A 14,148-nucleotide genomic window follows, 5' to 3' on the forward strand; every position below is an offset into this window, starting at 1 on the left:
AGGCAGTTTGCTCTGTAAGAAATAAAAATAATTTTATTTGGCCAAGAAACTTTACAGGTACATATTATTATTTGAGAGATTTATTTTAAAAGTAATATTTTGACATGTTACTTAATGGGCTAAACCTTTTGATGTTTTCTTCCAGGTTGCTGATTTTGAAAATTTTATTGGATCACTAAATGACCAGGGTTACCTCTTGAAAAAAGGCCCAAAAGTTTACCAGCTTCAAACTATGTAAAAGGACTTCACCAAGTTAGGGCCTCCTGGGTTTATTGCAGATTAAAGCCATCTCAGTGAAGATATGCGCGCATGCACAGACAGACAGACACACACACACACACACACACAGTCAAATACTGTTCTCTGAAAAATGATGTCCCAAAAGTATTATAATAGGAAAAAAGCATTAAATATAATAAACTAATTTAAGAAGTGATAAAGTCTCCAGATGCAGTAGCTCACACTGTAATCACAGCAACTCAGGAGGCTAAGGTGAGAGGATTCCTTGAGGCCAGGGTTCGAGACCAACCTTGGGCAACATAGCAAGACCCCATTTCTTTAAAAAAAAAAAAAATTTAAACTTAGCTGGGTATGGTGGCACATGCCTGTAGTCTCAGCTACTTGTGAGGCTGAGGCAGGAGGATTCTTTGAGCCCAGGAGTTTGAGGTTACAGTGAGCCACAATCACACCAATCACTGCACTCCAGCTTGGGCAATAAAGTAACTCTTGACTCAAAAAAATAAAAAAAATTGTAGTGGTAGCCATGTGTTAATTGTTAAATAAATTCTCCAAAGGGCTAAAAGTAAATTATAAGTTTTTTATAGTTATATTTTTGACCTGCCTTTTATATGTATGAATATTTCATAGTTTTGCATATCAGATGTAGGCATACAAATACATAAACCAATGAATATATTACATATTCTGTGTTCCAATAAAACTTTATTTATGGACACTAAAATTTGAATTTCATAAAATTTTCCCATGTCAAGAATACAAAATACTTGAGTTTTGTTTTTAGCTATTTAATAATAGGTCTTATTTATTCCACAGGCTGTAGTTTGTAGTCTTGCTTGAAACAATAGAAACAGACTGATTAAGCAGGAGAAGTTTTTTGAAAGAATTTTGTTTAGCTCACGGAATTATTAGAAGGCAGGTGAACCAGGAGGGTAAGCTTCCAGCAGCAATTTGTAAAACCGTGCCTTAGAATTGGACTAAGGAAGAAGCTGCTGAGACTCCACTGCCACACAGGGCACTGGAAGAAAGTGCTGCTGCCTCCCTGCCCCACCTTTGCCACTTCTGCAGCAGGAATAGGTAGAAGAATGCCCCCACCCACACCGGAACAGCAACAAAAGGATTCTGCATGAGATGCCTCCCTAAATTGCTGAATTCAAAAAAGAAGTCGCATACAAAGACATCTGATTGAAAAAGGGTATGTTATATGCCCCTTTCATAGGCTGCTAGGGAGTTTTCCTGGTTCTACTTTCAGGTGGTGGGATCAATAAGACCAGAATTTCTCATATGTTGTGAGAGGATTCAAATGTTACAGGGTTGCCAGCCAAACTGTCAATCATGTATAAATCCAACAAACACTTTGTAACATCCAAGAACTCAGGAAATGTGAACCATTGTTGGAGAATCTACTAAAATATGGCTTCCCGCAAACGAAGATGAATGGAAAATGTAAATAAAAAGAACTGGCAGTGTATATCAGATGTTTAACTATAGGACCAGAACTAAGATGCGGAGACTATTGCCATAGACCACAATGTAAATTTTTAAGTGAGGAAGGAAAAATCAGGAATCAAAAGGGGCCAGGTGCAGCGGCTGACATCTATAATCCCAGAGCTTTGGGAGTTCGAGGCAGGAAGATCACTTGAAGCCAGTTTTGAGACCAGCCTATGCAACACATTGAGACCCTATCTCTACAAAAAATAGATTAGCTGGGCACGGTGGTGCATGCCTATTGTCCTAGCTACTGTGGAGGCTGAAGTAGGAAATCACTTGAGCCTGAGAGTTTGAGGTTACAGTGAGCTATGATTATACCACTGCACTCCAGCCTGGGCAAGAGAGCAAGACCTTGTCTCTTAAAGAAAAAAAAAAAATGGAGAAAGTAGATAGTAGTATAAATATAGTGAAGTCTTTAAAAGCTAGGGGTTAAAAGATATTTAAAGCAAATAACTCAGGCATGGTGGTGTGTGCCTGTAGTCCCAGCTACTAAGGAGGCTGAGGCAGGAGAATCACTTGAACCTGGGAGGCAGAGGTTGCAGTGAGCCAAGATCGTACCACTGCACTCCAGCCTGGGCAACAGAGTGAGACTCTTTCTCCAAACTAAATAAATAAGAGATATTTAAAGCTGAAAAAAAAATCTATTAATAGAATTTAAAACATTTCACAAAAGTCAACACATAAATAATATCAACCAAAATAAAGTGGTAGACAGAAGAGAAAATATACTAATTTGTTGTTCAAAGAGGAAAATAAGTCTCAAAGGTTAAGGCTATTATATAAATTTATTTTTAAAAAGACATAAACCTACATTTTCAGAAGAAATTGTTCCGTGTTTCCTTAGATTATGTATTTAGCATCCATTAATCACAGGGCCAAACTAACAACAAAAGTTGTTTAGCTTTCCCTTACAATCCAGCTTTTATGGGTGTGCAAACATCACATTACAGTCCCTCCAACCACAAACCCCAACATATAGTATTTCACTTCCTGCCCAATAGTGGGTGTCCCCACACCTTTCAACCGCTGTAGCAACAAAGCTCTGGCCTAGGCTTTTCACTTGCTTCTTTACTGCCTGACTGACTTTGGTGTTTCCTCATGTGGCCTGGTGTGGCATGGCATGCCCTCTTGGGAGATGAAAGTAATCTTCCATAGGCAATTGTTTCTATGTCACCATTGCTGATTAAAACAAATCCTAAGTACAAATGTCAGAACAGAAACATGCAAAGCAAGAAAACATTACATCATGAAAGTTTCTTTTTCTTTTTCTTTTTTTCTTTTTGAGACAGAGTTTTGCTCTTTTTGCTCAGGCTGGAGTACAGTGGCGTGATCTTGGTTCACCGCAACCTCCGCCTCCTGGGTTCAAGCGTTTCTCCTGCCTCAGCCTCCCAAGTAGCTGGGATTATAGGCATGTGCCACCATGGCTAATTTTGTATTTTTAGTAGAGACGGGGTTTCTCCATGTTGGTGAGGCTGGTTTTTAACTCCTGAACTCAGGTGATTGCCTGCCTCGGCCTCCCAAAAAGTGTTGGGATTACAGGCGTGAGCCATTGTGCCCGGCCAAAAGTTTCTTTTTTAAGAGATGGTGGTCTTGCCATGTTGTCCAGTATGGACTTGAACTACTCAGCTCAAGCAGTCCTCCCACCTCAGCCTCCTGAATAGCTGAGACTGCAGGCATGCACCACTACACCTGGCTGCGAGATGAAATTTTAAGAGATGGGGGTCTTATTCTGTCGCCCAGGCTGGAGTGCAGTGATATGATCAAGCCTTGATCTCCTGGGCTCAAGCAATCCTCCTACCTCAGCCTCCTGAGTAGCTGGAACTACAGGAATGCAACACCATGCCCAGCTAATTTTGATTTTTAGTAGAGATGAGGTCTTCCTTTGTTGCCCAAGCTGGTCTCAAACTCCAGGGCTTCCTGCGTAGCTGAGACTACAGGTGTGAGCCACCATGCCCAGCCTCCTCTCTTTTCCAATGTTGTGTTAAGTAAATTGTACTGGTGGTAATCAACGTGATCATTTCATTTTTTAGGATAGAGATACCAAGGTGAGGGTATAACTGAACCAGAAGAGGAATAAACACCACCCTGTGATTGATGGATCTTTATAGCTCTCCTTTGATAAAGAAGGGAAATATCGTACTTACATTAGCATGTTATAGTTGCTGTTGTTATACAGAAGAATATTAAACAATATTCATATATTGTTTATGAATGCATTGAATTCATAAACAATGGTGTGGATATTGACTAGCCAAAGAGGTGGATAAATGTAGATACAATGATACGGTGATTTGGTATTCAGTGTCCATTCTGCTCTCCTAGTGTGCCTTCCTATAATGCAGGGGCTGGAAGGTGAGAAAATAACCACATTTCCCAGACTCCCTTTGCAGGTAGATTTCCAGATGTGAATTGGGTTCCACTGATCAGACACCCATGTGTGAGATTTGGAATGCAGAACTGAGGAGAGAGCCATCTTCCTCTTGCTTGTGTTCTGGTGGCATGTGTGGTTGAGGAGACATTTAATTTCCCTGCAGCAGAATTCTTGCAGTCAGTTGTTGAGGCAAGTGGCGTGGTGGATGCAACCCTGATTCTTCACCTTTCTCATTATTGTGGGGTAGCAGCGCCTCTGGCAAGCCAGACAGACCTGCAGTGTTTTTCTGGGAGTTAATTCTGGAGACCCAGTATGGAACCCACTCCTAGCCCTTGTGACAATATTGCAAGCATCCAGTTCCCTGTTTTACAGTCCTTTTAAATGTGGCTAGCTACAGTAGTTTGTGTTTCCTGCAACTAATCACTCATACATCTGTATCTAAAGCACTCCACCTGGGTCATGTACTATACTTAAAATTATAAGGCAATATTAATTCACAAAACTACCTACTCGTTTTATTTAACCCTCAGAAGAACTGAAAACAAAAGCTATACCAGGCTTGCTCTAGAGTGTGGGCTTGGGAATGGAAAGGCAGAGTGCACCTATTGATTTCCATCATCAGTTTTTCTATACCATGGAGTTACTTACCATATGTATACATAACACTGATTAAAAATAAAAAAAAAAGGTTAAAACAAAAACTGAGCCAGATTCTGACATTTAAATCAGAATTATTCTTAGTACATAGACTTGCAAAGTCACTGAGTAATTCCTTGGGACTACAGACTCTTAGTCTTTGCTTCTAGAAATGTATAGTAATTTCAACATGTCATATATAGAGAGAGAGTATATATGTGTGTGTATATATATATATATACACACACTATATAGAGTATATATATACACTCCATATACAGTATATATGCTATATAGAGTGTGTATATATATACACACTCTATAGAGTATATACACTTTAGAGTATACACTCTATATAGAGTATATATATTATATATACTGTATACTCTATATTATATATACTATATACTTACAGTATATATATACACTCTATAGTGTATATATATACTATATAGATATGTATAGAGTATATATACTCTATATACACTATATATAGTCTATATACATACACTATATATAGTCTTTATACTCTAGAGAGTAGAGTATATATATATAGTGTATATATACTCTATGGAGTATATATATATACTCTTTCTCTCCATATATATATATATATATATATATATATATAGTAATCAGCTTCCTCAGGTTGAAACATCTAGATATATTGAAAACACTGGATAGTCTGCAAACTCCTCTTCCTTAGAGAATGTATATTATCTTTAGTATTAAAATGACTCTTCTAAGTCCTGAGAAGCACCTCAGAACACTGCATTCACATGTTTGCTAGGCAGAATAGTACCCGCCCTGCAAGACATCACATCCTAATGCCCAGAACCTGTGAATGTGTTAGGTTACATAGCAAGGGGAAATTAAGATTGCTAATCAGGTGACCTTAAAATAGGGAGATTATCTTGGATTATCTGCATGGGTCCAATATAATTAGAACCTTTAAAGTGGAAGAGGGAGGCAGAAGAGAGCCAGAGGAAGATGTGACTACAGAAGAAGGCACAGATGCAGCATTGCTGGCTTTGCAGATGAGGGAAGGAGGCCTTCAGCCAAGGACTGTGGGTGGCTCTAGAATCTTTTTTTACATCTCAGTATGTATGCCACAGTTAAGGTTTTTGTTTTTTTATTTTTGAGATGGAGTTTTGCTCTGTCATCCATGCTGGAGTGCAATGGTGAGATCTCGACTCACTGCAACTTCCGCCGCCAGGGTTCAAGCAATTCTCCTGTCTCAGCCTGAGTAACTGAGATTACAGGTGCGCGCCATCACGCCCGGCTAATTTTTGTATTTTTAGTAGAGACGAGGTTTCACCATATTGATCAGGCTGGTCTCCAACTCCTGACCTCAGGTGATCCGCCCACCTCGGCCTCCCAAAGTGCTAGGATTACAGGTGTGAGCCACTGTGCCCAGCCTCACAGTTAAGGTTATTAAACAATCTGATTTAACTGAATAAAAAATGCTCGCTTGTGTGGCGACATGGTTTTTAAAAATGTAAACAGAGCTGGGCATGGTGGCTCACATCTGTAATCTCAGCACTTTGGGAGGCCGAGGCAAGAGAACTGTTGAAGGTCAGGAGTTGGAGACCAACCAGCCCAGGGAATATATAGGGAGACCCTATCTCTTAAAAAAAAAATAACCTGGGCATGGTGGCATGTGCCTGTGGTTCCAGCTACTCAGGAGGCTGAGGCAGTAGGATTGCTTGAGCCCAGGAGTTTGAGGCTGCACTGAGCCATGATCACACCACTGCATTCCAGACTAGGTACAGAGCGAGTCTATGTGGAGTGCAATGTCTCTTAAAAAAAAAAAAATACCCAAAATATAAACAATAAGGACTATGAAGTATGTACAGGAAATTAATAGCTGAAGAATATTTTACCATGTTCAAAAACAAAATTCTTCATGTGGCTGAGAGAAGAAAGAAAAAAATGGTTATGTTTGTGTTCCATTTGCAGGTATTACATAAACCCATTTTAAATGAACTAAAATGCCTAGGATTTGGAGGGGAAAAAATTATCTTGTGCTCGCATTTGAAGGTTCTTCTCAGAAATAAACTGTTTAAAGAGACCACAGTACTGGTTTAATTTTTTTTCCGCAGGACCAGAGGGAAACAGGTGGTTTACCATTTTTGGAAATTCTGTCACATGATCTGAATAGAAAGGATAGTTGGATGTAATGTTAAAACAAGGCTTTCTGAACCAGCAATCCCCAACCTTTTTGGCAACAGGGACTGGTTTCAAGGAAGACAAGTTTTCCACGGACCTGGATGGGGGGATGTTTCGGGATGAAACTTCCACCTCAAGTCATCATTAGTTAGATTCTCATAAGGAACGCACAACCTAGATTCCTCGCATGTGCAGTTCACAGTAGGGTTCACCCTCCCATGAGAATCTAATGCGCTGCTGACCTGGCAGGAAGCAGAGCTCAGGTGGTGATGCTCGCTTGCCTGCCGCTCGCCTCCTGCTGTGTGGCCTGGTTCCTAACAGGCCATGGATTGGTACTGGTCCACAACCCAGGGGTTGGGGACCCCTGTAACAAAAGGAAAACAAGATTCTTAAATCTTTACAGGAAGGAGGAATGGAATGGAAAATAAAGCTAGTTGTACACTAAATGATGTTAACAATCCCTTTATCACCTTTAAAATATGAGCAGAGAGGAAAAAAATATTAAAACCAACCCTTTTTACTTTCTTATTTGTAGATAATGCCTGCCTTATGAGAATGTTATTTTTTTTTAAAGGTTCCAAAACAACCATATAAAAACTTAGTAATGACTTAATTGTTCACATATTCTAGTGACATCAATACATTTTCAGGAAGAAATGTGGAAAGGTTGGCACTAGAAGTTGACATAAGAATTAGTTTAGCCAGGTGCAGTGGCACATGCCTGTAGTCCCAGCTACACAGGAGGCTGAGGCAGGAGGATTGCTTGAAGCCAGGAATTCTGGGCTATTATAGTGTGCTATGCTGACTGGGTGTCCACACTAAGTTCGGCATCAACATGTTGATCTCCTGGGAGTGGCGGACCACCAGGTTTCCTAAGGAGGGGTGAACCTGCCCAGGCCAGAAATGGAGCAGGTCAAAATTCCCGTCCCGGTCAGTAGTGGGATCGCCCCGTGAAGAGCCACAGCACTCTAGCCTGGGCAACATAGTAAGACCCTGTCTCTTACATAAAAAATAAAATAACAAAAATGAAAAGGAGAATTAGTTTAGATCTCTTGATAATTTAAACAGTAATCTAAATTATAGAGTTTAGGTGGAGTTAATCTCTGCAAGTCCTGAGGAGCTATGCCCAAGGTGCTTGGCCCTACCAGCAATGCACTCTTTTGCTTACATGTGTTTCAAATCTTAAATCCCATCATTTAGTTTTTTCCTATTTAGGCTGTGGGACGGTGCGTTTATTACAATGATTGAAACCTGTGCCTTATTTGGATTCCTGGTTATTCAAAACACATCTTTGGGTTTAGTGCCTGGTAATTACAGCTTACTCCTGTAAGATTTAACTCTCATTGATTCCTAGAGAATTTTTTTTGAGACAAGGTCTCGGTGGGTCACCCAGGCTGGATGGAGTGCAGGGGCACAATCTCGGCTCACTGCAACTTCTGCCTCCCTGGGCTCAAGCGATCTTCCCACCTCAGCCTCCTGAGTAGCTGGTACCACAGGCCCCCACCATCATGCCCAGGTTTATTTTTGTATTTTTGGTAGAGATGGCGGGCGGGGGGAGCCGGGGGGTACGGTGTGCGGGGGGGGGCGGGGGGGGGGGGCGGTGGTCCTCACAGTGCCCAGGCTGGTTTCGAACTCCTGAGTTCAAGCAGTCCACCCACCTCGGCCTCCCAAAGTGCTGGGATTACAGGTATCAGCCACCATATCCAGCTGTTTTAATTTGATTTAACTTCCAATCAATATTTACATAAGACTCATTTGCAAAACTACCTTCTTTACATTATCTTCTTCTGGTTTTAGGAAACAAAAAGTAGCCCAAGTTTATTGTGTCCTAGACTAAATAACACAAATAACACTACATTACACTGCATATCTGATATAAGAACGCAGTACACATATATCTAGACTTTGTTCATTTATCCCCAGGCAGAAAATATTCATAATAGATTTGGAATAAGATTTTCTTCTCAAAAAGCTTAAACTTCAAATAGAAGTGATAAGTGAGAAAGAATGATTGGGTTGCAGAATTTTCAAAAGCCTAAAAACAGCCCGGGCATGGTGGCTCACACCTGTAATCCCAGCACTTTGGGAGGCCGAGGTGGGCAGATTACTTGAGGTTGGGAGTTCCAGACCAGCCTGACCAACATGGTGAAATCCTGTCTCTACTAAAAACAGAGTAGTTAGCCGGGCGTGGTGGCATGCGCTTGTAATCCCAGCTGCTTGAGAGGCTGAGGCAGGAGAATCGCTTGAACCTGGGAGGCGGAAGTAGCAATGAGCCGAGATAGCGCCATTGCACTCCAGCCTGGGCAAGAACAGGGCGAGGCTTCATCTCAAAACAAAACAAAAAAAACAAAAACAGCCTAAAAACAGGTTCCAAGAAGTTGTAGCAAAGAGGTAATTTGTTCCAATATACAGCACAGTCATACACAGCACTTTGCAACTTAACCAAGGAAAACATTAAAAGTGGCAAGACAACACTACCCTCTAGGGGCAGAACCCTCTATGTTCACAACTCAGCAAAGGATCAATGAAAGGATGAACTAAATAGTTAACAGGCCAATTATTCAAGATTGAACAATCCTTTCTCTTTTCACGTTCTCTTGGGGTAAGCACTACATGATTGACTACAGAAGTTGGGATAAGACACCTGACCAGTACATTTTGGTTACTTATGAAAATAATTCTGATACAAGGGTGGAGAGAGAAAAATTTGAAATGAACTTCATGAAACTTAGAATTTATATATAGATTTTTATTTATATTTTTATTACAGACTTACTATTCTAATTTTTTCCCCATTTGGGAAAAAAGTTCAATGACAGATATTCCCAGTCCCTTCAGACATATGAGGTGCCTGTGTGTTTAATCTACTTGGATAGAAATTATTACAGAATTCATAAAACAGGAAATGAACATTATAAACCAGTTACTAACTGTAGGATATTTTGGTTTCCTCTGCCCCCTGCCCTGCTCTAAACTCTACTTCACTGGGTTTCTGCATTTTCTCCATCCTTTATCCCAGATTAACCTGTTCATTTATTGACTTCTGTCAAGTTCTAGAAAATGAGATCAAAGACTGATAGCTGGATGTTCTCCCGTCTTAAAATGTTAGGGAAACAGTTTGTTAAAAGCATGTTACTCTTTAGTCATAAGTATTGAGCAGACATTGTCCTTCAGGCCAAAATGCCAGCCACTTTATTTTCCTACTTTTTAAAGACAATTAGCCATCAGCAGTTTGTAGTAGAGCTGGCTTTTTAAATACAAAACAGTTTATTATATTTTAATTGGCGGACTCTATTGTATCTTGGAGTTTTTTTCTCTAATTTTATATTGAAGTGAAAAATAGGAAGAACATAAAATTTGCTACATAGATAATTTTGGGGATGTTCTATTTTAAACATTGATAACAGTATAATTTAATTCCATATTTTGAAATATACAAAAAATATATACAACTAAAATGGTATCTAAAACAGAAACCTATGAATGCTAGCTCCAAACAATAAGGCAAATAAGTGAAGAGCTCAGGTAATGGTGTTATTCTTGAGGGCACAAAGCCTGGATAAAACTAGATTACCATAAATAGTAGTATGGAAGTTGAAGAAATCAACACAGTAACTAGAATTAATTTAGAAAAAATTAATAAAAGGTTGGACAAATACCATAAGTAATAGAAATAAAACCTATCAGAGCAACAAATGGAAAAAACACAAAAGCAAGTTTGTGTCCTCAGTGCCAAGGATTAGAGGCAGATGAAGTACAGACTGAATATAGGGAATAGAAAGAAGTCCCAAGACACAATGAGTGTCTTAGGAAGCGGAGAGTGAATAAAGGCAATCTCATGAAAGGAAGGGAGAGACTGGAATCCTGCCCACTCCCTCTTGCCAGGGTTATCCAGAATCAATGTTTACCTATGAGAACTGTGTTTTTAAATAGTTTTAAAATTTTTTAAAATTTTTACATTGCTGTTGCAGAAGTTTCAATTTTTCTCTCAATGTCAGGATTTCAATGTAAGAAATAGATTTTTTTTGGATAAATACCCGCTGCGTCATCTACAATGTTGCTCACTTTCAGTTGGCCTTTCCCTTTCCTAACTACCCGAATTAAGACTTTAAACTCAACTGTAAGGTAGTTCAGCCATCATAGATGGGGTTAGTGGGGCGATAGTGGAGAGGCGGCAATAATTCAAATTCAGTTCAACACTGAATTCAACAAGAAAAAATTCTGTAACATTGCAAATATTGATGTACCAATATGTTTAGTATACTAATCTGAATATATTAATCAGCTAATTAATGGTGAACTGATTCATAACTGTCTCGGATATTATAGGCAAGTTTCTTAACCTCTCTACACCTAAGTTTCCTTATCTGTAAAAGTAATAATGGAACCCTCATCTTGCAGTAGTTGGGAGGATTAAACGGGATGATGCACTATAGCCTGGTTATATAGTATAATTGAAACTTTTGTACTAGCAATGTAAAAATTTAAAATTTAAAAACTATTTAAAAATAATTCTCATAGGTAAACATTGATTCTGGATAATATAGGATTACTGTTTTCAGCAAAACAATCAGCCATTGCTATTACTAACATTTACTAATGCTTATATTTTTAGCATATGCATCTTTATTCAATGCTCAAAAAGGAGAGAATTACAGAGCCAATATTTATTAATCATTTCTTCTGTACTAGATACTGTAAACCACCCACAAGAACCGTAGGGCGCCGCGCGCACCTTGGAGGGGGCCCTTCTGCCGGCCACCCGCCTCAGAGGGTTTCAGGCCAGGGCCTGAGGTGGCTCCGGCCCCGTCGCAGCTACGGCGGCTGCGCGGTCATCCTATCTTGTTCGTTTCTCCCCTTCCCCCGCCCACCCCCGGGCCTTGGCTCCCGGCTGCGGGCCAAGAGAAGAGAGCGCCTCGTACCCGCTGCTTCCCAAAACCCACTGAGCCTGACGCGCGCGCCTCCGCTGTGCCAGGGGCGCCGGGAAGTCCGACGACGACGGTGTCGTAAAAGCGTCGCGAAGGCGTCCGCCCTTGGCGGCTTCCTGCCACCTGTATAAGTGGAGCGTGCTGGGGTGTGTAAAGTAGTATGGAGGCAGCGGTGGCCCAGTGTCTGAGTGGTTGCCGGGTCTCCATGGAGAAGCGGCTCGCCAGTGTCCCAGGCTGCTGAGCTCTCGCCGCCCGAGTCCCCGCGGCGCGGCCGCAGGGCCATGCTAGCCTTGCGCGTGGCGCGCGGCTCGTGGGGGGCCCTGCGCGGCGCCGCTTGGGCTCCGGGAACGCGGCCGAGTAAGCGGCGCGCCTGCTGGGCCCTGCTGCCACCCGTGCCCTGCTGCTTGGGCTGCCTGGCCGAACGCTGGAGGCTGCGTCCGGCCGCTCTTGGCTTGCGGCTGCCCGGGATCGGCCAGCGGAACCACTGCTCGGGCGCGGGGAAGGCGGCCCCCAGGCCAGCGGCCGGAGCGGGCGCCGCTGCCGAAGCCCCGGGCGGCCAGTGGGGCCCGGCGAGCACCCCCAGCCTGGTACGTACCGATGAGGCGGCGGCGGGCCGGCCCTGGGCTGGGGTCGCCGCCCCTGTACTCAAGTAACATGCTCTGGGTGGTGCAGCTCGGACGCTTCCGTTTCCTAACTTTTAGACTCTTCCCTGAAAAGAAGTTACTGGCAGGTCATTCGGTCGGGATGAATTTCAGGGTCACCAGCGGGGTCCACCTACGGTCTCTGTGGTCAAGTTAGAAATCCTGTCATCCCCCTTCTATCTGCACCCGTTGCTGGAAGGGCCGCCTCTGCATATTGCATTGATAAAGGTAGCCTTCGCTTGTCTTACTAAAAGCCTATTTTTAATTCTTTTGAAGTGAATCCCCAGTGTTTAGGGCAAGTCTTTGGGAATATTTAGAAAGGTATACAGGCCCTTCTGTTTGCTTGTGCAAGTTCCGTTCACCATCATTTGACCTTTGGTAACCTTACACATTATAGGATGAAGGTAATTAAATAATTTAGGTCGTAATTAAAAGATCTTTTAACCTTTAATTATAGAAAAAGATTTAAACTATTCTTGAGGTAACGGAGGGAAGTATTTGTCCACTTACCTGTTGATATGCTGCCCAGACAGAAGACACCCGAGCATGAGTGTGGGAGAGCTTTTGATGTCATGTTAGCAAGACTCATGCAATTATTACATCTTCAATTGTTATGTCTTCAGTGGCCCCTGTACTGCTTTCATCAGTTGTACAGCATGGGTTGAGGTGGCCAGATCCTGGCAGGGGTCTCAACTCCACTGATAGCTAAAGCATGTTGGGGTTTGAATGCTGGATACTTTGAAGTTGCCATATCCTGACTGAAGTCCTTCCCAGAACGGCAGTAGTTGGTCGAGTATGCCACAGGTTATCTGGTTGAGTAATCTGAGATTAGCTCTCCTAATGTTAACTTTGAAACTTTTACGGATTTAGTGATTACAAATTAATGAGACACCTTAACCGAAATATTCTATGTGGAGCTAAAAAGAACTCCCTTCACTGTTCCAGCAACATTCAGTTCTGTTTGTTAATTCGCCAAATGAAATGATGTTTCTGTTTACAACTTTGTCTTTAATTTTGCCCTGTGGATAATTTCTGAAGTTAATTTGGGGACCTTTTTTCTGATCTTTTGCTTACTGCTTTTTCGCAACCATGTGCAGCCTTCTCCCCTCCCACTCTTCCCTTTGAGTTGCTGTAACCTTTGATCAGTATTTGACTTATTCTCTACCATAGTATGGTCAACAGACTTATCTTTTTTCTTTGGACTCTGAAACACTCTGATATTTGAACTTGAATTTGGGATGTATTCCAAGAATGTTTTCATTGTATAATGTGGATTACTTTCAGTAAAAGATCTCAGAGTAGAGGTTTGTATTGCTTCTTGTTTTGTGATTGCTCTTCGGATAATTTGAAGTTTTTCTATAGCTTTCAATGACAGTATTCTGCCACCTGACCCCAGCAATAACTATTTAATTATCCCTCCAAGCTGAGGTGCTTTCTTGCTGGGTTTCTTTTATAAACACAGACATAGTGTCTTTAGAGAATACTTTTTTTTTTTTTTACAGGATAGTTCATAGAATTTTAAAAGAATCTTCAGAAATGGCCTTTGCCACCTTTTTTACAACCAAAATTAAGATTCAGGCAAGTTGGCTAGTACTGATTAAGAAGGAGGTTAAAAGGGGTTCTAGAGAAGAGAAAGTCCCATGGAGTGGAATTGGCAGTCTTGACACAGCGGAGA

General features: G+C 41.4%; 3 protein-coding genes across 19 annotated transcripts in view; 2 read left to right on the plus strand and 1 right to left on the minus strand.

The window, feature by feature from the left end:
- Positions 1-4,800, plus strand: part of MCM8 (minichromosome maintenance 8 homologous recombination repair factor) — a 48,038-nt gene extending 43,238 nt beyond the window's left edge. For 6 of the 9 annotated variants that reach the window (XR_010154079.1, XR_010154078.1, XR_010154080.1 and 3 more), the window contains one exon: positions 146-961. Coding sequence is in view for 6 of the 9 variants with exons in the window: in XM_063802601.1 (XP_063658671.1) it covers positions 146-238 (93 nt within the window). In the remaining 3 variants the exon portion in view is untranslated. Of the gene's footprint in view, positions 1-145 lie in introns of all 9 variants that reach the window. The other 3 variants (XM_003953675.6, XM_001166933.8, XM_003953677.6) reach the window with 1 other exon arrangement.
- TRMT6 (tRNA methyltransferase 6 non-catalytic subunit) overlaps positions 1-13,064 on the minus strand; it is a 69,046-nt gene extending 55,982 nt beyond the window's left edge. Inside the window, exons 1-2 of one of the 4 annotated variants that reach the window (XM_024352171.3) lie at positions 12,984-13,032; positions 12,428-12,541 (exon numbers count right to left, since the gene is read on the minus strand). The gene's annotated coding sequence lies outside the window, so the exon portion shown is untranslated. Of the gene's footprint in view, positions 1-6,379; positions 6,535-12,427; positions 12,556-12,983 lie in introns of those variants that run through there. The other 3 variants (XM_024352170.3, XM_063802605.1, XM_054674595.2) reach the window with 3 other exon arrangements.
- CRLS1 (cardiolipin synthase 1) overlaps positions 11,924-14,148 on the plus strand; it is a 34,541-nt gene continuing 32,316 nt past the window's right edge. Inside the window, exon 1 of one of the 6 annotated variants that reach the window (XM_016937420.4) lies at positions 11,924-12,419. In XM_016937420.4, coding sequence (XP_016792909.1) covers positions 12,114-12,419 — 306 coding nt within the window. In that variant the 5' untranslated portion in view covers positions 11,924-12,113. Of the gene's footprint in view, positions 12,420-12,568; positions 12,702-13,094; positions 13,286-14,148 lie in introns of those variants that run through there. The other 5 variants (XM_054674597.2, XM_024352173.3, XM_024352172.3 and 2 more) reach the window with 5 other exon arrangements.

Source organism: Pan troglodytes, chromosome 21, assembly GCF_028858775.2.
Source record: "Pan troglodytes isolate AG18354 chromosome 21, NHGRI_mPanTro3-v2.0_pri, whole genome shotgun sequence".
NCBI lineage: Eukaryota > Metazoa > Chordata > Mammalia > Primates > Hominidae > Pan > Pan troglodytes.